Source organism: Lichenostomus cassidix, chromosome 1, assembly GCF_008360975.1.
Source record: "Lichenostomus cassidix isolate B80296 chromosome 1, HeHo_3.0, whole genome shotgun sequence".
In the NCBI taxonomy this organism is placed as follows: domain Eukaryota; kingdom Metazoa; phylum Chordata; class Aves; order Passeriformes; family Meliphagidae; genus Lichenostomus; species Lichenostomus cassidix.
The window spans coordinates 55728719-55752724 of NC_139479.1; the positions used below are offsets into that span (position 1 = coordinate 55728719).

Sequence of the window (24006 nt, forward strand, 5' to 3'; positions counted from 1 at the left end):
ACTGTATCCCACTTTGAGGCTGGGTTTGAACCTGATGACCTCAACAGAGGTCTTCGCCAACCTAAGCTTTTTTGTTATCTGAGAGAGCTATATCTTTTTATTAAATTTTGTGAATTAAAACACATAAGCAAATTTTAAAGTTACTACATGTGCAAATGTCTTGAATATAAAGGATTTCTTTCCATCGGGAGCCATGTAGAAGTTCTGATCAGTAATTTTCAGTAATATTTTCACATCCATATAAAAAATTAGAAACTCCTTGATGAACATAAAAGGGCATTTGTCTTGCATTCCTCAGACTGAGGTTTTAGTGAGTGGTGTCAGGAATTTTTAGGGCACCTATTCTACAGTAGCTAAGTCTTCTGTACTTGTGCTTCACATCAGCAACAGCCTTGGTATTTTTGCACCCTCTTTATTAGGGAAATCTGAGGCTTAAAAGGCTTTATTTTTTTTTTCTGGCTTAGTTTTTAGGCTGATAAACTGAAGTATACATTCCTCAGACTTCTTTATGACTGTGATTTCATTGGTCGTGTAACTAAACAACTAGCTTTGCATGTCTTCCCAAAATCCCACTGGAATGTTACTTAATAGCAAGTCACCTAATCCCACATTTTATTTTGTGATGTTTAAGGAGAATCTGTTTCATGGCAACCTGAGCAGTTCTGGAAGCAGTACTACTGTGTTTTATCTGCTGAGGATTCACTTGCACAGCTTCAACAGATCACGAATTTGATGGCAGAATTTAGTGACTCTGCCTCATGCTTTGACCACTAAGAGATTTTCCCTAAAGTATATATGGTTACAAGTTTTATCTGTAACTTCTTTTTTCATAGCAATAATAGGCATCTCAATAAAGATTGAAAAATGCTTTGCATTGATGGAATTAAGCTTACTGTAAATGCAGTAGCCTACCTTGTCACATTCAAATTGGAAAAACGAAGAAAACACTGTCAAAAATTCAATTTAGCATTACAGAGATTACTGCAGTATAACAGCCCTTTATCTGTAGTAGTGTATAAAAGCACTTCTAACAGTGCATCAATTTTCACAGCCATTTAGTAGATTAGAAAGCAATTGTAAACAGAGTAAAACCCACATTAACTCCTGTCAACAGCCTGCCTTTTTCTCAGTTATGGATTTGTTTGAAATAACAGTGAAGTCTAAAGTGATTGCATCAACATCACAGATTGTATTATAAATATGAATGAACCCATTGTAATGGACTGCATAGTAATAGATGGTAAGAATTTGTCCATCCCCCCCCCCCCTCCCCACTAAGGTAACAGCTTTTGGAAAGGAAGAATAGCTGTGGCATAAGGAAACATGTCACTACAAGAAATTACTGCTCCTGTTGTGAACCAATACCTGCACCAAGTGACAGATTTTTAAACTGCCCCTATTTTAATATTTTAGCAATGCACCGTTAATGAGTGTCTGGTATTTCTTTTAACTGAAATCAACTGAAAGTTATATGTATTAAAATAACTTAAATCAGGTATTTTTAAATGGGTGGTTATTTAAACAACATTACTGGGGGTGGCTTTTGGGGTACAGAGGAAGAAAGCCATGCATGGGTTCGTTTATTTTGGAAAATCATCTTTCTTTTAACTGCTTAAAAACAATAAATGCAGTGAAAATGAGAAGAATACTATTTCTTTCCCTCATCATCAGGTAGCAGAGTGGTAGTTAAAATAAACTGATTCATGGCCAGTGTGGTGAAAGTTGATCTTGAAAGACTTGGAAGATTCTTCATATACAACATCATGCAGACTGCTGGAGTGTGTTTTGCATTTTTTATTCATTTCTCCAGAAGATGTCTAATGTGTCTAACTAACACTGGTCACTAGATATTTCCTAACACCTGTTTCCAAAAGGTGTTCTAATGCATATCTTGTTAATTTCTCCTGTTCATTTAGCTATTCCTTATAGACTTAAATGAGGTCTACTGCTCGATTGCTTTTGTTAGAGAACTCTGTCTACCAATGCATTGTGGTACAGCTACCACAGTCATAATGTGAGGCACTATACTGTAAAATAGTGCTTCTCTGTAATAAAAGGGACAATACTGTATATTTGAGTTCTGACTTATCACACACAGGATATTAAACACTGAAGACCAAATTTTCAAATGAGGACAAATGGAATGTTTCATATTCATGGGAGTAAAACTTGTTGGTAAAGTAGCTAAAGTAATAAAGATAAAAATACAATTTCCTCCAAATTGTAAGAATGAAATGTGACAATATTTATCTTCCCTCAGCTGTTGTATTTCATTGTTATTTTGTGAAATATTATGGCAATTACTGAATGAAACATTTTGTGCAAAGACTTCATTTAAAAAGACTTTAAATTTTGGCTGAGAAAGCTAGTGGGTTTTCTCCATGGAGATCATATATTTTCTTTGATAACCCATGTATACTTGTAGCTTTTAACCTTCAAATTTTTACATTTAGCAGAAACTGTTTCAGGAATGGTGAGTTCACATTAGCGAATTTTCTTCTTTACCCTGTTACAGCTATTTTTTATATTTTATTTATATTTTCATAAGTACAGCAAGAAAATATAATCAATGTTTTTGAAAAATATATTAACCAATGCTATATTTAGATTTATATTATTTCATCCAATTAAAAAATCTCATGCTTTGGTAATAATAAAAGGACATTTAATGAAACTTAAAGATAATAATCCTCAGTAAAAAAAAACACACAACATCAATGAGTATATTTCATAATTGTGTGATTTTTTAATTTATATTTTAAAAAAAATATTCCAAAGATTTTTTCAACTTCTTTTTCTTTTTCTTCTTTTTTTTTTTGGAAACTGCAGGTGAATATGTGTTTTCTTAAATTGGACCCAGCATCCGACTACATTGTAACTTCCTATTGTTAAATGCTCCTATTTAGTGGATTTCATGACTCAAAGTCAAATAAGTGCACGGAATTCAAGTGCTGTTCTGTTCACTAGACTTACACAATCATAAATTTGATTATCTTGCCTTTCCCTGTCCTTTATTTACCTAACATGCTCTTAGGTGCAGCTGAAAATGTTTTTCCAAAACTCTCATCTATCATAAGTGCTTAATTCTTTCTAAGATGCTTTATCATCTAACGCAGATTCACATGTATTCAATGTTTGATATTAATAGATAACATTAACTGTATCTTGCAGTAATGTCATTACCATTAGTTTAGTAATCTGTCTTTTTAAAGAAGACCAAAATGCTAATTAAAAGCAAGTGAGACTACAGAGGAAAGCAGTTGGTTCGAACTAGGACTGGTGAAGGTCCCAGGGCTAGAGACCAAGATATCCTGTCATTAGGACCTGCTTGAGAATGAAATCCCCAAGAATTGCAGGTGAAACTACTCCATTGTTACTGAACTCATACAAGGAGTACAGTCTCCTCCTACTGATGGTCACATCATCCCTAAAGCAGTCAAGACTCACTGTTCTCTGAACAGCAGAATTGTCTTCCCAAGGCAGATGAGGACTCCCAGTCCAAGGTTTAGCAGTCTTTCTGGCTGGAAAGTCACGTCAGTGCACCCTCTGCAACCAGCCAGCTGCCCACAGTACTGTTCTTGCAGGTGTTTGTCTCTCATGTACTCTATTTAGCTACTTCAGGCTGCTTCTCTTTCCAAGTTACACCACTTCTGTTTGAAAAAAAACATCCTTTAAAGGCTGTTGGTGAGAAAAATGCTGTTGAAAGCTGGCAGTTCTCAGACAGGTATAGACGCATGTAAAGCAGGTGAATAAACTTTATGTTCAGATGTAGATATATTCCACTTAATTACATGGGATCTGTTTTGCTTGCCCTCACTATCTATTTAAAACTAATCTAAGCTAGGCTCTCTTTCTAATCGAAAGAAGCCAATAGATACCTAAAGTATGTGCTTTTAATTGTGCTCGGAAGATTGCCTTTTTTCCCTTCACTAGTCCCTTGACAGTGCAATCTCTTTGCCATTATTGTTCTGCAGAGTCAGGCATAATGATTCTGCACCAGGACTACCATGCTCTACAATGATTTCATTATAGTGAAATACAGCACAAGTGGGTGCATAGGATCCATAGATAACATTCCACACTTTGTATTACTCTCAGAAATTCTGGTTTTTGTGTAATTAGTACAGTACAAAACAACCTCAGCCACCTACAAATAGATTTCCCTATAAATTAGTTGTCTCCTAACTTTGAAATACCTTTCAACTGGATCTTTGTGTATCACAGTCCTTCTTATATGCACAAGTGAATATGGAGGTGTGCATAATCTGATGAGGAAAATGGCATTTCTGTTATAATTCTCATGGGCATAGGTCTTTTGGATTAGTGTCTGAATGAATGATGGAATATAAGCAATGAAAAGACTGACAAAAATAGTCTTTTCATAAGATTGAGTCTCAAGTAACTACATGTTTTTGTTTCATACCAAACCTTGCTTTGTGTGTTGGCATTTTATTATTATTATTACATTATTGTTATTATAAAATACTTTTTATTATTTTCTCATGTTGAAACCTTAATGCTTTTCTTTACTAGTTCTTTAGCTTTATGTTTTATGGAATAATTCAAATTTAACATAATGTTTTGTATGTTGTACTGGTAAGAGACAAATAATCTGTAATATATGCATAAAATATGATGACAAGGCCCAATGAAAATATTTTGTTTGCTGCTTATTTTGAATGGCAGTGATACTATATGAATTAAAGTAGGTGTTGTTACAGTGCTTGTCACGGCATACCATTTTTTTTTAACTTGGTGTGTACTCTGAAAAAGCGGCGTTATGGGTTTTTCGGTTTTGGGAGGGTTTTTTCACTTTTTTAGAGAGAGAGGGTCCAAAAAACATTTTCATGGAACTCAAATCACTTTTCCTTTAATTCTTTCACTTACTAATCTAACTATCTTACTTAACAAAAGTGCGTATACACGGGACTCATATCTAGCAATCACAAGGTTGCCTTCCCATTCAAAGTATCATCTCTAAAGACTAAAAACACATGGTCCTCTGTGGATGTGAAACTCTTAAGTTCATATTAAGTTCACATTCTTAAGATGTACACAACTAGTGTTTTCTAAGTTTTGCATGGTCAGGACTAGATCTAAGCCAATTTCAGGTAAAAGCAGTGATGACTTTCACATGAAGGGTAGGATTCTATATACCAATGCAGAAGTAGAAATCATTTATTTTACAGGCTGATTTTTAAATCCAGAATATGTTTCAAGATTGTCAGAAACTTGCAGAGCTATACAAAAGTTTGGCTATTACAAATCTTTCAGAGAGAAAAGCGTAAACAACTGTAAGAACTATGTCTACTGGAGATAAAAGTTAGTGAATATGAAGGATGTTTAAAAAGGTAAAAAATGGTGATAGGTAATGGCTGAGAAGCATACTTAATAATGATGTCTTTCACATCTACAATTCTTGTCAGCATATTGCATCGTAAACAGAGTTCCCCTGCTTATATCCAAATTGTTCACTGTAACAACCATAAGATAATTTCATTATATTTTTCATGTAGCCAGAAAAAGCTTTGTGAAATTCACATGAGATGGATACTCATAATGGTCTATCAGGCCTTAAAATCACTGAATCTGCATCCTGTCCTGCCTCATACGAAAGAGATGATCTCAACAATCCCTTGTTTCTGTCCAGACTAGGAAATCCACCTTTTATGCAGACTTTGCTGCAGTCAAAAGTCTAAAGCTTACAGGTGCTGAAGTTACTTTTAGATGTCTGCAGTGTGGGCTCTCTTTACCTGTTAAAAGTATCTACATTAGAGTAAAATGAAGCACAGTTTAGAAGTGCTTGTTTCTCCTCATTGACTGTGAAGGGAGCCTGAGGCAACCAGCACCAATTCATTCAGTCCAGTTAATCTCACTGGGATCAAGGGCCTTTGGTCAGGCACAAGGATGCACAGGACTCAACATGCTCTTGTAACAAACAATTTCATACAACACTGAAGAAAAGAGCCAGGTTTCTTTCTGTACCTGCACTACATATGTATCCATAGTCAATGAATTATACCTATATCGTAATCATAGTTGTAGTAAGGCCAGTTAAATTTGTAGTTTCTTGTTTTAAATGTAACTGAGAATATTTAAAAGTATTCATGACCACAAAAAAGTTAACTTTATAAAAAAAGGGAAATGCATCTACATGAGTGTAATTGAACATTTTGCTTTAAGCCATATCATTACATAACCAAAAAGTTGTAAATTTATACATCTGCTTCAGCTTATTGAAACTGCTCTGATTTTAAGCTTAACTTCTGGAAGAAATCTGTTTGGCTAGTGAGCTCAGAAGAAGCAACAATTTTTAAGAGACGTCAGATGAATTATTGAATGCCATAACAGAATTCTTAGATGTAGAGGATATGCTCCCTTCACACTCCCTTTCCCGTAGTTTTCCTCAGTTAATGTTTCTGAAATAAAAATACGTAAATACCTAACCTACTATTTTTGCTGCAAAATTTTTACAAATCTCTTTGGTGTCAGTTGAATTGTTATTCTTAACACTGCTGGCTAACACTGAGAATCTAGATAATAATACCAGTTTTATGTGGTACTATTTTAATACACAAAACTGAAAATTGTATTTCTTCTATAGGATGTTGCTTTGAAATTAATAGTAACATGCTTGAAATTTTCATTTTAATAAATTTTCCTTGGATCACAGTGAGCTGCTGAACACTGTGAGATTTTGCAATAGCATTTGTTTTCTTACTTAGCATTTAAAGCTATTCAGGTGTAGCATTTCTCTGGAAATGAGCACTATTAAAAGTGTTAGAAAATATTTGAGAAGCTATCTCTAGCATTTTTAGTATGAGTGACTGACTTAATTGATGAGCTAGCAATGAGTTTACAGATTATATTTGTTCTAGAAAGTGTCATTTTAATAATTACGCATATTGTGTTTCTTACAAGGTGTTTTTATTGTCTTTTTAGAACACAGCGGGAGAAAAATAATTTTCTGTATTAGAACCATGTGGTGGTTGTGCCTGTGTATGACATGGCTGAGAGTAACATACAGACATTCTTGTCTAAATGAACTTACATGAACATAAAACTGTGTGCTTACCTTGTGTTCCAAAAGAATCTTTCCAAGTATTTTGAGTGGTCTTAAATTTTTGAAGAGTATGCACAAAAGTTCTCCTGGCTGTCTTTGAGTTTCTTTAGTTACGTATGGAATAATGGAGGGGAAAAGTGAGGAGATTTCCGAATGCATTCCTCTGAGCAGTGAAATGATTTCCATCACAGACTAACTTGGATCTGGAAATAGGTTGTTTATGAGTTGGGGTTTTTTTGTCTACACCAAGTTGGCATCTACAGTCAGTACAGTTGCAAAGTAGTAAACACGAGTGATTCCACACAATTGGCAAAGCCACCCCAAAACAAGACTGGCAGTGGCTGGTTTAAAGGCAATGAAGCTTCTGCACCTCCACATGTGAGAAGGAGTTGTCATTGCTTAGATGTGATCATGTAGTACAGGCTTGGAACTAAAATCTGGGCTTGGAACTGAAGTCTAGGCTTGTAGCGGGGTGCATGCCAATATAAACTGACAGAGTAAACAACTGAACAAAAGCCTAAACAGGAAAAAATGGGATTGTGTAAAAGTTTTGCCTTTGAAGTCTGAAATCTGTCATGTGAGCAGCTTCCATCAAATTCAGATATGCAGTGGTAACTGAGTAGAGTTGTTACACTATGTCCAGTTTTACTGGGGGTGCTAGAGCTGGCCTTTATGTTCTCCACAGTAGCCCATAAGCTGCTGTGCTTTGTCTGAGTGACTGGTGATGCCACCAGAGCAGTGTTTTGGCTGCTGCTGAGCTGTGCTTGCACAGTGTCAGGGCTTTCTGTCCACCTGCAAAACACACGGAGCCAGGAGGCTCAGGGTGGGCAACAGGCTGGGAGGGGATTACCAGCACAGCTGACCCAGACTGATGCTCTACCATATGATGTCGTGCTCGGCAATAAAATCTCAGGGAGAGGAGGAAAAGTTATTTTTGAGCATGTTCCCTTACAACCTTAAGCATATTTTAAAAGGACTACATTTTTTCCCAACTTCCTTGAGAAAGTCTCCTTACGGATTTTACGTTTTTATATGTCATAGTATGAATAATATTTAGTTTAATGCCCAGAGTAATTGAAGAAAAGAAAGCATTCATACTAAGTCAGATAAACTTCAGTGTTTTTGCTGTAATGTGTTGTTCTCTGAATTCTTGCACTGTTCAAGCATTTATATTTAAAATGAGAATGCATTTGACCATGCATGCTACAGACAAATAAGTTATGCTTGTGTTTTTCTCTTTGTGAGTGACTGAATTTGTGTATTATAATTTTAATTACCCCTCAGGCAATTTTCTGATGTGTGATCATGTGCAGGTCAATGTTCTGAGAGTCCTTCAACATGACAGTTCACAGAATAATTATCCTGTCATCACACCTTGATTCATTGTTCCATCGTTTCTTGGACTTTTTCTCTTACATTTGCTTAGCAACCAGATCACAAGTCTCATACTTATTATTCAAGTAATCACCCTCTGCAGCACATAGATGCATCAATTAAAGCTTTACAATGAAGTATATTGTTCTGTGTGGAATCCTCAGGTGTCAGGAATTAAAAATTGATTTTAAATGTTGCAGGCCACGTTCAAATGGCTCATCTGTGTTTATGTTAAACAAACAAGCATGCTAACAATTCTAAACAAAAGAAAGTGATAGGTCAAAATCATTAGGAAATGAATGATAAAATTGTATTCTATTCTTAAAGTGCTTAGTCTTTTAGAGATTTACCAATTAAGTGCAGCTTTGAAATGTCTGAGTGACAAACATTTATATTAGCTCTGTTTTTTGAGATGGAAATCAATTTGGTATCTGCTTTATATGTCCTTACCTATGTTCTTTGTAAACATTTTCTGGCTAATTTTCTGATTTGCGTAAATTTCACAGCAATTTATTATTAGAATGAAATTCAAGTACTCAGAAGCTGTCAAGATGGTTCAGTGATTTAATGTTGGTGTCCTGCAGCTTTGACTGCAATCAGCAGATGCTCTGGTATTACCATAAATGTTTTCTTAACCGTCTCTGTTTAAAAAAAAAAAAAAGAGAGAGAGACAATTTTTCCTGTTTGGAGTCTCCTGTTTCTGATTAAATTTGGTTTGGGTTCTTTTGCATAATTAATATACTATGATGATCTCTAACCATTTGTTTTTAATATCACCTTTTGAGCTAAACACATTTGCAAGGCTGCTTCATAAGTCAAAACAGACAAAGGAAAATCAAGTCTGTCTTTAAGAATCCTCTGTTTCAGTGGCTTGGGAGGTCTTACTGCCTTCTGCCCTGCTTTCTCACTGGGTATAAAGGGTTCAGGTTTTCAGTCTCTCAGGTTTTCATATTTTATGTACTATTTCAAGTTTCTCCATGAGACAGAGGTATTTTTCTGCATGTGCAAAAGTGTCTTGCATTTTTGATTTTTGGAAATTTAGAAAAAACCCTTCTACCAGTAAGATCAACTTTTGTTAGCTGGTTATTCCTAAATAGTATTTGAGTGCAATTGATTAGAAAAAGAAGGAAATGCTACAGTTGGCTCCTGTTGTTTTTAACATACCAAAGTGGCTGCTAGGAGTTTACCTGGTAGAATACAGGGCAGTAAATATGTTCATTGTGTGAAAAGTGCGCACCATTAATGATGTTAAACACAGCATTTTGAATTCACAATGACTGGATTCATTACCCATGACAATGAAGCTTGAATTTGTCTTGTGATAATGCACTGGTATCTGGAGGAGTCAGTAAAAGCCATCTTTAAGTAATAATTCCTCGTCTCGAAACTGTTGAAATCATCGTCCCTTTTCAGAGCAGTTTGTCACACTTGCAGAGTACAGTTGTTAGTGTCAAATACACATATGGCTGGATCATGTGTGGAGTAGAAACAGTTTTTACATCCCATCTCTCTCCACACATGAGCAAGGCCAAATTACAGTCCATCCCAAAGAGAGGGGATAATTAAGTGAAAGCACATAGCATTAATTAGAGCATTGTATAAAGAGACAGAGAAGAATTGTTGAAGGAATATATTTAAGCAATCTTGCAGAGTGAGGGAGAGATAAATCACTTTTCCTCTGCCTTTACTTCCTAATATTTACTTTTGTGTAAGGATCTTCTTAAATATGTACTGTTTCCTACTCCATGGTTTCAGTCTGCTGGTTTGCACACTTTCAGCTGTTTTCTGCAGAGCTTTGTCAAAGCAAAGTAAGGACTATAATAATAATATGAAAGTTACATGAACTAAGATGATTCAGCTTCATCCCATTTCTGTCCAGTGTATTCATGAAGACAATCTTGGATGTTAGTTAAACTTCACAATCAGGTCTGCTTATGTTCTCTTAGAAAGCACACATGCTATAAAGCAGCACAGATTAGAATTTGGAGTTCTACCATAAATACTTGTCCAGGTTCGTAAATCACTACACTCTTCCCTGTCATAGCATTAACAGCATGCAATGCTCTCTGTTGCTCTTCTTCCAGACACCTCTTTTAAAAATGGTTTAAATTAAGAGGAGCCTGAGAGCCATATGCTATTCTTGCAATCTTTTGAATAATAGTGAATGACAGTCCACTGTGACTGTAACCTGTCTGGGCAGGAGCTGCCCCTGGACATTGGTCCTGTGCCACTTACAGGAATGTGAGGAGATTGTGTTTCTACTGTTAAAACTAACACCCAGCTAATTTACTTGCAGCTCTAGTCTCTCCTCCTTACGCTGTTCCCAAAAATATTTCCAGGATTCTGTGGATGTTCCTTTTGCTTAGAAGTGGTTTGATTCCTTAGGAGAGAAGAGCAACAACTGATGAGAGACAGATAGTTTTTCTTGTTGGTTTGATCTGACATTGCAAAGTATTTGTATTCAAACTTACGACAATGCAACCTACCAGTACTCTGATTGCTGATATAAACCTGGGAATGGAAGTTTGGGATAAAAATAAAAATTGCATGGGTTTGTAGCAGCAACTAGAATACTTAAGGAATATCTTGTAAACATTTGGTATCAAGAGTAGTGGATAAGAAATAATAATAGTGTTAAACTTTTAAGGCAATTACTAGACATCAATACATGGAATCATAGAATGGTTTCGGTCAGAATGGACTTTAAAGATCATCTAGTTACAGCACCCACACTGTGGGCATGGCACCACCCACTAGATCAGGTTGCTCAGGACTCCATCCAGCCTTGCCTTGAATCTTTCCCGTGATGGGGCATAGATTTTGTGAGGGTTTGTGGGTTTTGCTTATTTGGGTTTTTTTTCAATGTGTATGCTAAATAGTAAATACTGGACAGAAGCAATAACATTTAGACCTGCAGTGAGTAGAATCTCATAAATATAAGGTCAGTCTTTAAGATTTGCTTTGTTGTTTGGATTTGTTGGGGGTTTTATTTTCCCAAGGTAGGAGGCTTCCTACTGTGTTTTTCTGCAACAGTTGGTAAAAGAAGACAAAATTGTATGTTTCTTTTCCATTTCAGTTATTTTCATCAGCATGTTTCTTATCATTCCGTATTGCAACTGCTGGTGGCTTTCCTTTGATGGCAGCAGTCTTTATGCATATTCCTGAAGTCTTTTATCAAAGTGCACCTTGAAAGCAGAATTCATCTGTAGGTAGCTGGTTTGCAGACAGGTTTAGAGACTAAATGTGTCTACTGTTCAAAGGCAGTTTAGTATATGGAATCTACATTAATTGTCATCAGCCAAATAGATGGTGGCTTTAGACTATGGACCTCTGTGTATCTTGTCACAGATCACTAACTTAGACAGTCATCATTCTGACTGTTAACTCTTAAGATTATTTGGAATGCAAGCTGCAGTATACTTATGAACAAAATAAGTAATAAACCACATTCCAGGAGTTTAAAATGCTCTAAAATATGTTAACTTCCAGTTTTGTTATTATCATTTCCTGGTTATTTCTTGACTTGAAGAAGAGAAAAAGTTGATGTTTGTCCTATTTGTACCTTGAGAGAAATCCTATAAGCACCTAGGCTGCGGAGTGTTTCTGACCACTGGGGCCTGAAGACCCCCTGCTGCTGGTATTCATGGAGATCAATATTTACCTTTCTACCCCCTTTGCCTGATGTAAATAAGAAGATTATTAGTTATTATATATGAAAGTTTTGCCATATGATTTATCCATTTTGAAATTTAGAATTAAATTTAGTTTCTCAAGAATGTTTCAAACCATGTGCTCTAAAAATCATTAATGACCGCAAAGCAGATTTCTGGTTTGGAAATCCATTTTGCAGTTTCCTAGAATCTGCCAAATGTGCTTTCTTTTGGGGAGAAAATGCATGAAAAGACACAGGAAGTCAACTGTAATTCAGGGTGAAATAGGAAAGGTGCCAAACTTCCAAGTCGGAAATAGTCATCTTAAGAAGACACCTGCAGAGGTTTCTTCTCTTACTGACCTTGGGTGATTTCTGTCATCAGGTTGATCCACACTCTTGTTCTTTTATCATCTTGACAGGCACTCAAGACTTTTGTTAAAATCCCAGTAAGTGAAAGTTGCATTTCTTGTAAAAAAAGTCATTGTCTTATCACAGGTGAGAATGTATTAGTTTAAACAGAGAAATTGGTTCCAACTCATTGCAAATGCAAAGTATCTTTGGAAAAGATAGGTAAAAGTTTGAATTGAGTGATCAGCAGGCACTTAAAGAAGTGTTTGAGAAGACACAGGTAGGAAAGAGATTAAAATAATTTTTAAAGGCTTTAATTTAGGGCCAAGTAAAAGGGAGCTGGTCCAGCATAGTTCCTTTTGTCAAAAACTAGTTTGCTCACAGTTTGTAATTGACTTTCTTTGAAATTTAGTTTCTATAAATTCTATTAGTCACACTGTGTGCTGACATAGTCTATTCTTGCCTTTGAAATGAACATAAGCCCCCTATATTCACTCTTTATTTGAAACCTGTCTCATCTAAAATGAGCTTACTGATAGTGTTTATTCCTTGTGTTTCACACGTTTTTAATGCAACACTCAAGAACAGCAGCAATTATTAAACTAAATGTGCGTACTGTAAAAAAAAAGTTCCAAATATCCAGTATTTTTTGTCTCATGAATTATTGTCTGTTTAAGATTAGTAGAGTTGTGAGCATTTAATATGAAAGACTAAGGTGTAATAAATTACTTGTTAAGCAAAAGTCTTTTGAGTACAGCTCCCACTCCTTTAGGTGTTATGGCTGGAGTTCCAGGTTCAAACTGAAATAAGTTGTAACAATACATAATGTTCCTTTAACCAGGGACATTCTGCAACCCTACCTTTGTCAATCAATTGTTGATAAAAACATGAAATCAATGAAAATTATTTAAATATTTTCTGTTAAACTATCCAGAAAGGAGCAATCCAATTTTTTTATGAGTGATCATACATAATACAGATGGACCTTCTAGCTATAGCAGTCTTTCATATTATGTCTAAATTCTGGTTCTGAGTGGTAAGGCAGACTTTGAGAAGGATAATGAAGCCTTGTTATGTTCTCACATGAGGGCTAAGGTCTGGGAATGGATCTCAGAAGGCCAGCTTTGGGCTGTAAAAATGACGTTAATGGAAAATGGGTGTCTGAAAAACCTTGGAGCTCACAAGTGTCCTATGTCTGGGGCTCTAATAGGGGTCAGTGCAGGAAATGAGACTGTCATTTCAAAATCAAGAGGAAAACATGAATTAATTATTTTCCTCTTGGCATTGCTGATAGTAAGAAGCCAAGAGTTTGGAAACTGTTTATTTAGATGGAACATATGGGGAATACAATGACATCCATGGTATGTGACCATTGTCTAAGCACAACTTCACTTATTAAGTTTGCACTGGGATACGCATGATGATGTGCTCAGTGTAGTTTGTGGGAAATGGACAGGACTTCCAGACAGAGTCTGTGTTGCGGCAAGCATTCCAGCTTGTGCTATGCAGCTGCATCCAGAATTAGCACATGGCACTGCTGTCAAAAATACATGTTCCTTACCCCTGATGTTTTGCTGAGAAAATACATGAGCACAGCATCAGCATGGTGTAGCTTTTCCTTGAGTTTCAGTTTCTATTCATGAGATGGGGAACCAGAGACAAACTGTGGCACCACAATGGGGAGCCAGTGGTAAGAATTATGGCTAGTGCTGTTACTTTTTCCAAGCCAAAGCATTAGGCATGGGGTCATTCCTTCAGAATATTAAGACAGGTAAGTCATGACTTAAAATGTAAAAATTATTTGCATTGCCAGTAATGTCAGTATGGGTAGGCTTTAGAATATGTTGGCATAGACATAGCTTCAGGAATATGATGTAGCATGTGGTGCACAAGTCAGCGAGATTAGGAATATTCCATTGGGTTTTTGAGCATTTTTCTCTGTTAACTTGGTAAAAGATGTAATGAGGTTGTAACTGCAATTGTTCTTTTTATGTTACAGTTTTGTCATGCCCTACATTGAGATGTATGACTGTAATACGAGCATATAATGCCGTGTAATGCAGTTCTTCTTATTGTATTTGCAACTTTATTTTTCAGTCAGTCTACAAGTATTTACATAAAACTGAAATATGTCCTCAGTATCAAGACTTTTGCTGAGAAACTGTGTAGTGAAATAAAGCTTTTCAACATACTTTTTTAATTTTAAATATTTATTAGTTGTTTTAAAAGTATCTATCTTGACTTTAGTGAGTGTCTTGCAATCATTTTTGTTCTCTGTTAAAGGTGTATATATATAACACTATTATGCAGGATTTTAAAATCTCCAACTGGTCATATTTTGCTTCCTCAAGTTCACAGCAGGCAGATCTCATACTACTGATTTTTTTTTGTTGTTGTTCACGATAGTGCACAATTTTCTTTTTCTGAAGTATGTAGCCTTTAATAGATTATATCATTGTAAGTTGTTCTATGTTAGGACACCATTTAAACTGTGGAAAGCTATATTAAGCACAATTTTCTGTCAACTGAATTTCCTGACCATTGCTGTTAGAAGTCTTTTATCTAGATGATAGTAACTATTTGGCTCTAGGTTTTGTGAACATGGTTTTGAAATGCTTTTGATAAACAGCAATGTTCAAGAAATTAATATCTGTGAAAATTTAATTCTAATAGGTTTGGAGGGCCCACAAAAGTTCAACATTGAACAAGGGAAAGAAAAGATTTAAATATAATGGAATCTGGACACTGAGACTTTCACAGTGTACAATGTGATTTCTGCCTAACCTGTGGCTGGAAGCATCCACTTAGCAGTAAAGTCAAAACTATTATGGTAAATGTCTTACCACCTGAGTGTTTAGAAATGTTAATAATGAGTTCAAAGTTATCACTTTTTTTTTCCCATCTGCATAGTGATTGTTATGATACAGATGAATGACAAATTTTGAGTGCTGAAAGTGACCAAATAGTAGAAACTTGTCTCAACTACTTCCAATATATACAGCAAATTAATAAGTTCTGTCTTTATCCGGTGATTTTTAATGTCTGATTTCTTTTTGTCTTGCTACTGCCGGAAGGTGCGCCTTGCTACAGTAGGTGGACAAGTAGTGCATCTCCAGAAATGTAAGCTCTCTTCTTAGCAAGAATTCATGCAGATGTGTTCCTTTCCATTAGTAGTTTTGTTTAACCTTGAGTATGTTTAATTATATTCAGTTCTTTAGAAATGTGAACCAATTTGAACCAATGCATGTGTGTAAGTGCATAATTTGTTTCAAATATAGTTTGTTGTCAAAAGCACAGAACAAATTTATGTGTGTCTATGATGCAACAGTTCAAAGCATTTTAGGAAAAGTCTGTTAATACTTACATGGTTTGTGTATTTTCTGTGTGTTCCCTTATTCCAGAAACATATGTGGCCAATGTCACTAAGCCAATCTCCTGTCTGTTTGGCCAACCATATCAAATACTGTCTTCAGAAACAGATCAAATTCCTGCTTATGACTGGTCATGGTTTCTTGCTCTCTCATCTGTATATGTGAATTCCAAAACTTTGTTACTCTGATGGTTCAAGGTTTTAATATCTAATAGCTGTAAATTAATGGCTGTTTATTCTTGTACTTTGTCTGTTAATCTTGACTTCTGACTTTTCTTGCAAGTAACTATTTGCTTTATAACCATTATCGTACTGAACTAAGGAAGTCCATCTTTTCCACAGTTGTGGTCAAAGTTGCATGCTAACCTGCAGCAGTTTGCAGCCATGTAGTTCTGAATTCACGTGCAAGACGCACTGGCTTTTTTAAACCACCCACATCAACAGTGACAGGTTTAGAATGCACTTCTTTGGTTTTACCCCTGTAGCACAGGATTTGAGGGAGGTGAGGTGACAATCCCAAGTCAGGGCAGTGAAATGGATGTGGTACCAAATCACCAATGCATTGCAAGTTTTCAATCAGTGTGTGAAGCAGTATAGGGTGTTGAAGAGTTCAGTTTTAACACAAAGTACTTTCTGCTGGCTTAAAATAAAAAAATCAGGAAATTCAGACTTTTTACTTTTATAGTGCCTAACTAATGTTACACTTTGATTTAAAGGGAATCAGTCTTTCACTCTGATAAGAACAGCACAAGCAGCACATATACCTCAAGTATTAGAGCAGTTAATACTTTAGGTGCAAATTTACAAAACGTGACAGCTAGAGCTATGAGCAAATTTGTGTGCTTTCTGAGCCAGGACTAACAAAGTTTAGTGTTTCTGAGTGAAATTCACAACAGCTTGTTTACTAAGCAGGGAGCTGCCTTCCTACACATCTGCTAATACTGAACTTGCACTGAGGCATAGCAATGCTATGTGGAGGAGTTCCTCCTTGATTGAAGAACATACATAGTAAAGATGCCACCTGATTTAGGAAGCAGCTGAAATAACAACTTTGAGATGGTAATACTGGATTTAGATAAAATATGCATGTCCAAGTACTATTTTTTTTTAATTGACTCTAGCTGCTCAGCATTATTTGTAGCATGGCTGAGACCAAAGTGTTCTCATTATTAAGGAAATGCTGCTAATCACTAGTGTAAGACTTTGTGATTTTTCTAGTGAATCTTGACATCATCGCTGCAAAGGCGATGAAACAAGAACTACTCACATAAACTAAATGCTGTTTAAGGCACTTTCCTAATGCCATTTTTCATTGTTGCAGGACTCTTCAAACTGAAGGGAAAGGCTGGTCATTCAAGTTGAATATTCTGCTCATTAGTCTGTGCCTAGAAATTCACAATTGCTGCTGTTTTAAGGGGGAAAAAAAGGCACAACTGTCTTCAACTTTACTCTGTTCTATCTCTACACAACAATTCCAGATTGTAGGCAGCAATTTATGGCACACGCTGAAGTGCAAGCCTCAATTAGTTACTGAGTTTCAAAGTGGTAAAAAAGTTTGGATAGATCCCAAGAGCTACTACTTATTAATAGCTAGCTTGCAGCAGTTCCCTGCTTAGACTGCAGTTGTGACTCTCCCTCTAAAGGCACCTCTACTGTGCCCCCTGTACACTACAAGAAACTGGGGAATTTTACTGCTGGATTTTACTTTGAGACCTCAGTTCAAAAGTGTTCCCCACATCTGTTATATACAGTCTAGTTCACCACACCTAATTCATCCTCACGTTTTGGGGTGAAGGCTGCTGAACTGCAAAGTAGTTAAAATTTGGTTGTTGGTACATTTGAGCACCTTACTTTCAGTGCCTAATTTCTTTTTGACTTTTTAAAAATCCAACAGCTATGCTTCAGCTTTGATTATAGGACAATATGTTTTCTTTTTCTTAAAAGTGTTGATTTCTAAACACCAAGTATTTTTCCTGCTCTCCCTAGATTGAATGTAAATGAAAAAGTCTATGGTGCAGCTGGTAGTTTGTATACTGACACAGGTAGCACCAGCCTGCAAATATGTGTTCAGAATCAATAAGCATAAACATTTAAATAGAATTGATATTTAAGAGTGCACATAGCAGGGATATTTTAATTATATATGACACGTTTATTACATGTAATTATAAAGATGTGTTCATAACCAGTCTTTGGCCTCCTGTGATTCAGGAACACTGTGCTGCTGCATATTCAAGGTCAAATTATTTTCCATAGTGTAAAACAAAGCTTACATTTTTCAGCTAAGTGTCAAATTTGCCTTAAGAAATTTTAATTAAGAAATGTTTGTCTGATTTAGAAGATGATGGAAAGATGGTATTTATTTTCCTCCACTTCCCAAAAGGTGATCGTACTTACAAAATTTGCTGAGATTGTCCAAGAAAGTGTGTAAAATCCTCATCCATCACCGAGAGCCCCTGGTCAGGGAATGACAGTGCAGTAAATATCTTCAGCAGCTGCCTTTTAATGTACAAGCTGTTTTCCGTAGGAATTTTCAGCACTCACATAAAACACACTGTCATGAGTGACTGCCTGTGCTCCAAAGTCATTACTATTGGGATGATGGAACATCTTTCAGCGAATAACCAAAAAACTTTAAATGTCATGTCAAGTGTGTTGAAGGCATTTTCAAGCCTTGCTCAAGGTTACATGAATATTGAGTAGGCCTGTTTTTAAAAAGTTTGAGATCTATGAGAGGGACCACTCATATGCTGGTTTGGAGAATAGTCACTTGATCTGGAAGGGGGGGTGGGGAACAACAGAAAAAGGAATCTGTCTATTAATACATGCCAAACCTGCAAAACTCCTGCCTGGATATTAACTGAGTGCAACTTTGTGTGACAGGCAATGCCAGTGATGTTTAGCAAAAAATAGTGAATTACGCATTTTCTTGAAATTACTTAGCTGCCTAAAAGTTCACAAAGGAAAGAAAATGTATTACAATGGATAATTAAATTAAAATAGATTTCTTATTACATTTTAAAATTGGAACAATTAAAAATTATGTAGGAAATTTATTAATCAGATGAAACCTTGGAAGACACTGAGAGGTGCTAGGTACTCTGTTTTCTCTTTGACTCCAGGAAGAAAGGAGGATCCTGTCAGGCTATATCTGTGATTTTGTAAGAAATATGGATGTTAATTTAATGAAGACATGTAAAGTCTGTATCACTTCCAAGGGACCAAGTCCACTGCTTTTGAAGTGATAATATATTTTGTCTTGCCTCCTTGGCAATCATTGCTCCTTCTAGTACATCATCTGCATGTAAAATTTGTCTGATCAAGAGGTCTCTTTATATTACAGAATATTGAAACTGAGTATTTTAATAGTGAAACAAGGTTTGTTTGATTTGTCTTCTGCAGAGAACCAGAAAGGACAGCTAGAGAAGCCGTGTTTGCACCACAGTATCAATTTAAACTCGACAAGAAGCCCAGTCGCCAAAGAAGTTACATATAATGTGGAAACAAGTTCTAAGGTGTGGAGCAAGGCTGTTGGAAGAAAGGAAGCCTGTCACGGAGAAGGCGGCAAAGAAAAGAAAATAGATCATATTGGGTCCCCTTCTAAGGGAGAAGCCATTCCAGAAGTAGAAGCTCTCTTGGCAAGACTGCGAGCACTGTAGAATACTCATTTAAAAGATGAAATGAAAGTTAAAAACAATAGCCTACACTACATCTTTAAAGAAACAGTAATTTTCTGTTACTGACAGTACATAATTCTGAGTTCCTAATTTCTCTGTGGATGAATTATCTACTTCTAAACTTTGTTTGCAAGACTGTACAAAACAATACCATAGTTTTGCATAACTGCAAGATGATTTTTTATTATATGTTTTTACTTAATAAGCATATGAAAAGTATCAGAAGAAAACAAACACTGAATTATTCTAAAGCACAATCCTTTTGGTGGACAGGCTGCTGACCACCCTTTTTGAGTACTTCTGAAAATAGAAATATTTTTTAAGTATTGTTAAATCATCATGCCTGGGAATAGGATCAGTAAATAACAGAAAAGGTATTCTTACATTTTCTACTGCAATTTCTATATTTAGGAGGTTAAAGCACCAAAAATGTATCATTATAGTGTCCTTTACAATTACAGTAATATACAGTACCAGCCATATTCCAGTTGGAGTTCTTCAAAGAGCACCAAAGCTTGCTGAATTATAGATGTATTTACCAAATGGTAATCCATGGACAGTAAAGAAAAAATCTATGCAAATAATATACTTTATGTGTAATTAATATATTACGGCTTTAAAGGTTATTATGATTATTATATCAAAATAAGATATAAAATTGCTTTGATTGCAAGGTTTTGCAATTGTGTCTTTAGTGGGGGAAAATGTCTTCACAATTATTTACCAGTGTAATACTTTATCTTTTCACATGCAAATTAATGTTTCCATAAAAGGAACATGTAATGGAGAAGATTTTTTCAATTGGTTTTTCACAAACTCATTTTCCAGTAGCCCATAAAGTCTTACTTGCTGGTACAGCAAGAGTCTTGCACATGATTCCATCCCTTTTATCCCACTGTCACTGTACAGTGTTGCATCTTCGCCATTGTATTTACTAATTGCACATCAGAAGGAGTTGCTACCTATGTTACTGAGTAGGAAGCTACTATTAGTATATTTGCTCCATTATTTAAAGCTTCCTTATTATAAGAGCATATTAAGTATCCAATATCTTTCTTCTAAATTACTTTATTTTTCTTTACAAAATGCTGAAAAATATTTCTTTCACTAAGAGTCAGTTACATGAAACCAGTGTTTCAATGCTCCAGAGCTTTTTATATCCTTGTTTAAGTTGCCTTTGTACTTCCTGCACTAAACATTAATAAAGTTAATTAGAACTTGAAAACTGGGCCTGATTATACACACGGCATAGGGAGTTTCTCAGCCATCATGGGAATCCAATCTCCTGTTTCTGGGACTGTTGTAGCTGTCATTATACACTAATTACATTTCCCACCTTAGCTGAAAAGAAAGAGGTATAAACAGAAGTCAGGGGAGGATTCAGAGCAGGCCTGTCAGAAAGACATTTCTTCAGCTTCTCTTGCAAACAGTGGGCACAGCTGTCATGCAGAGACACCTTTGGTAACTTGAAATGTATATTGAATGGATAACTTGAAATACAGTGACTGAGAGTTGTTCTGCTAAGGTCTTCTGCACCTCTAGTATTAACACCTACTACCCCAGTTTACAGGGCGCAGTAAAAATTACTATCTAAAAAGTTCAATATGACTGACTTGTTTGAATGGTATTTCAAACAAAATGTGTGTTCAAGGGGAATAAAAGTTAGTAGTTCACTGGATCTCTTTGGTTGCTGACAATGTGCTAAAATAAAAGGGCTAAAAGGAGAGAGCCATCTCTTAAATATTAGGACATGACCTACTAAGTGTAGGTGGAAGTACAAATTATTTTCATGAACACTGTAAACTTGTTCATTTGAAGTAGTGGGTGATACTCCACAGAAAACAGAGAGTTCAGTACACTACTGTGTAGTTGATCAAGCAAAGTTACAAATTTATCTGTTGAGTTTTACAATGAATAAAATGCTACTAGAAGCCTAACATCTCCTGATTTTTAAAATAAATATCTTTAAAATTACAGAATTAAAGCTACTGGGTTTTTACAGTTTGTGAAGCTTTTAGAAATGTATTCCAGGGCTTTTAGTCCTTCTAAGGTATTGTGTTTCTGAGTTAATCCTTTCAAGCAGCCATCAAGTTAATTTGCAGAGGTTTTTTCTGTAACAAGGCAAATAAAAACTGTGCAACTTTTTCAAATCCGTGTAAATACAGTATCCATTTTTCCCCCCTTCTGTGCTTCTTTGTACGATCATAACTTAATCTACTCAGAGTTCAAGTACTTGGTCCAGTTAAAGTATACAGTAACTTTTCTTTCTACATTTTATCTTTCTTTAATTTCCATTAGACACAAACAAATACACAGGGCATTTTTGATATGAAAAAATGCTTGTATTGCCTAATGAGTTCAGGGAAAAATAACTTTGCAAGTATTACAGCTGTTTTTATTTCTATTATTTTTATGCTTTTACTAAAGTAAAAAAATCAGCTTGCGAATTATTTAAAGTAAATTGCTTTAATTAAATTTTTTAATTAATTCATTTGTTCTGTTTAAAATTTAAAGTTAATTCAATCTCAAAATACTAAGGCTACATCTTTAATGGTATGTGCTAGTCATTCTTAGTAAGCCATTTTTAGTAGGGATCAAGTCTACTCCTAGAACTGAGGAACTGAGCCATGAACCACTTGTGTTAGATGCAGACAAAGGTTTCACATACTGTGTCACACCCTCTCTATAACTCCCACCTGAAAATTAAATCCTTCTAAAAAGAGCTCCTGAGTTATTAAAACATGACTGTTCAGATATAAGCATTTGAAGTAATCTTGAACATTCCACTGTTCCTTCCCTACTTGAGCAGCAGACAGAAGGAACAAACATCCATGACTTTTCTTACCAATACAACTGTAAAGGTCTAACACATCTTTTTGATTCTTCACATGCATTTGGGATGACTTCATTTCACTCAGTAAAAGAATTTTGATTACTACATCAGTTTTTACTTCCTGTCAATACTGTGGTCTAAATTTGTTCATAAGATTCTGGTGTTTCAATCTTAGCAAGATAGGAATGGTTGCAATCAGTCTTTTCAAGCTGCATGCAGCCAAGCTTGGCACTTGACTCACAGGCTATAGGTAATACCCCAGGGTGTGTAAATCCAGAAGGAAAAGTGGAGGAAGTGCCTTTATTACAAAAAAAGTACAACAGCGCCAGGAGATGGTGGCTGCCATGAGATGTGATGCTGCTCTGGGTTTGGCACTTTGTTAAAGAAGTATGGACCAGCAACCTGAAAAAAAATAGTATTTTTAGTTCCCAGTTATTGCAGCAACATTACTGCTTAGAAGATTGAAAGGACCACATGAAGGAAACAAATGTCTCAGATGCAGTCATTACAGTTTTTCTCCAACATAGAGTTTTCCTTGTTTTCCCTCATACAACCATTCCTCAGCCTGGCCCATTCAAAGTCACACTCTCCAGAACTGCACGAGTTAATGCTGACCAGCTTGAGGTGCTGCAGCCCTTCAGGCTTTTATAATAAAAGCTGGAAAAGACAGCATTTACTGCTAACATTTTTCCACATCCATTTCTAATGAGCAGGACCAAATTATAATTTTTACACTAATCTTTCCAAGCCTTACAATACTCAGTAGCCATAAAACAAATGGGCAACAAACAGGGGTCAATAAACCCCAAGCTATGGCACCTAAAACATTTTAATAAGCAAGCAGGGTCAAGTGAAAGAGTGCAGCAAAAAAGCAATTACATGACAACATTGTTTTCTCCAGAACAAAACAAAGCATTACGATACCATTTTCTAATTTTTTTTATGTGATGTATGGCTTTTACACAACTAAACTGCAGTAGAAAAATAACTTCTCTTGAGTCTGAGGAACTGTTTGTCTAGTTTATGAAATAAAAAGAATTAGACAAATTGCAAACTTTTTCAGTTTTCAGTCTAGTTTTATGCCAAGATTTGTACATGTAAGAAATTAAAAAATTACCATCTGCTATTAAATTAACTATGGCACCAACTAATAAACTTGGTTTACATTTTTTTAACACATGAAGCAAGCACATTTTCTTCCTTTCCAAATACACTTCTCCATTGCACCATTGTGAGTTTTAGCTATAGTATTTAGAACAGGGCTTTACATTTCACTGTAAAAACATGGTTGATAAAGCATTCTGGTCACTCTGACAGCAGTGAAAAATAAACAAGAGGTGTTGAGACACAATTTTTCTCTTCCTCCCAGCTGCAGAGATAGCCATTAAGTTTCATATGTTAGCTGAGTACATTTAAACCCCTCTGTGCTTCTACTTCCATAACGCAGCTTTTTCTTTTTGTGATCCATGCAATGGCATACACTGAAGAATTGTTAAGGGAAATATTTTCTAGCAGCATACCAAAAAGACACTGAGCAGATGACTTGCATGCAACATCAGTCCTATATGCCATAGGACACATAACACTTGAAATGTAACCCAAACAGGCAGATGAGGTATTTCATTCCACAGAAAGAAAATGGTTCCTTTCATCTAAATGAGCTTATTCCACTGCTGATACCAGAAGTGT

General features: G+C 35.7%; 1 protein-coding gene across 5 annotated transcripts in view; it reads left to right on the plus strand.

Moving 5' to 3' along the window:
* Positions 1-21123, plus strand: part of DIAPH3 (diaphanous related formin 3) — a 203797-nt gene extending 182674 nt beyond the window's left edge. For all 5 annotated transcript variants that reach the window (XM_085058778.1, XM_085058806.1, XM_085058787.1 and 2 more), the window contains one exon: positions 19210-21123. In XM_085058778.1, the coding sequence (XP_084914904.1) occupies positions 19210-19466 (257 nt within the window). In that variant the 3' untranslated portion in view covers positions 19467-21123. The remainder of the gene's footprint in view (positions 1-19209) is intronic.
* The last annotated feature ends 2883 nt before the right edge of the window (positions 21124-24006 follow it).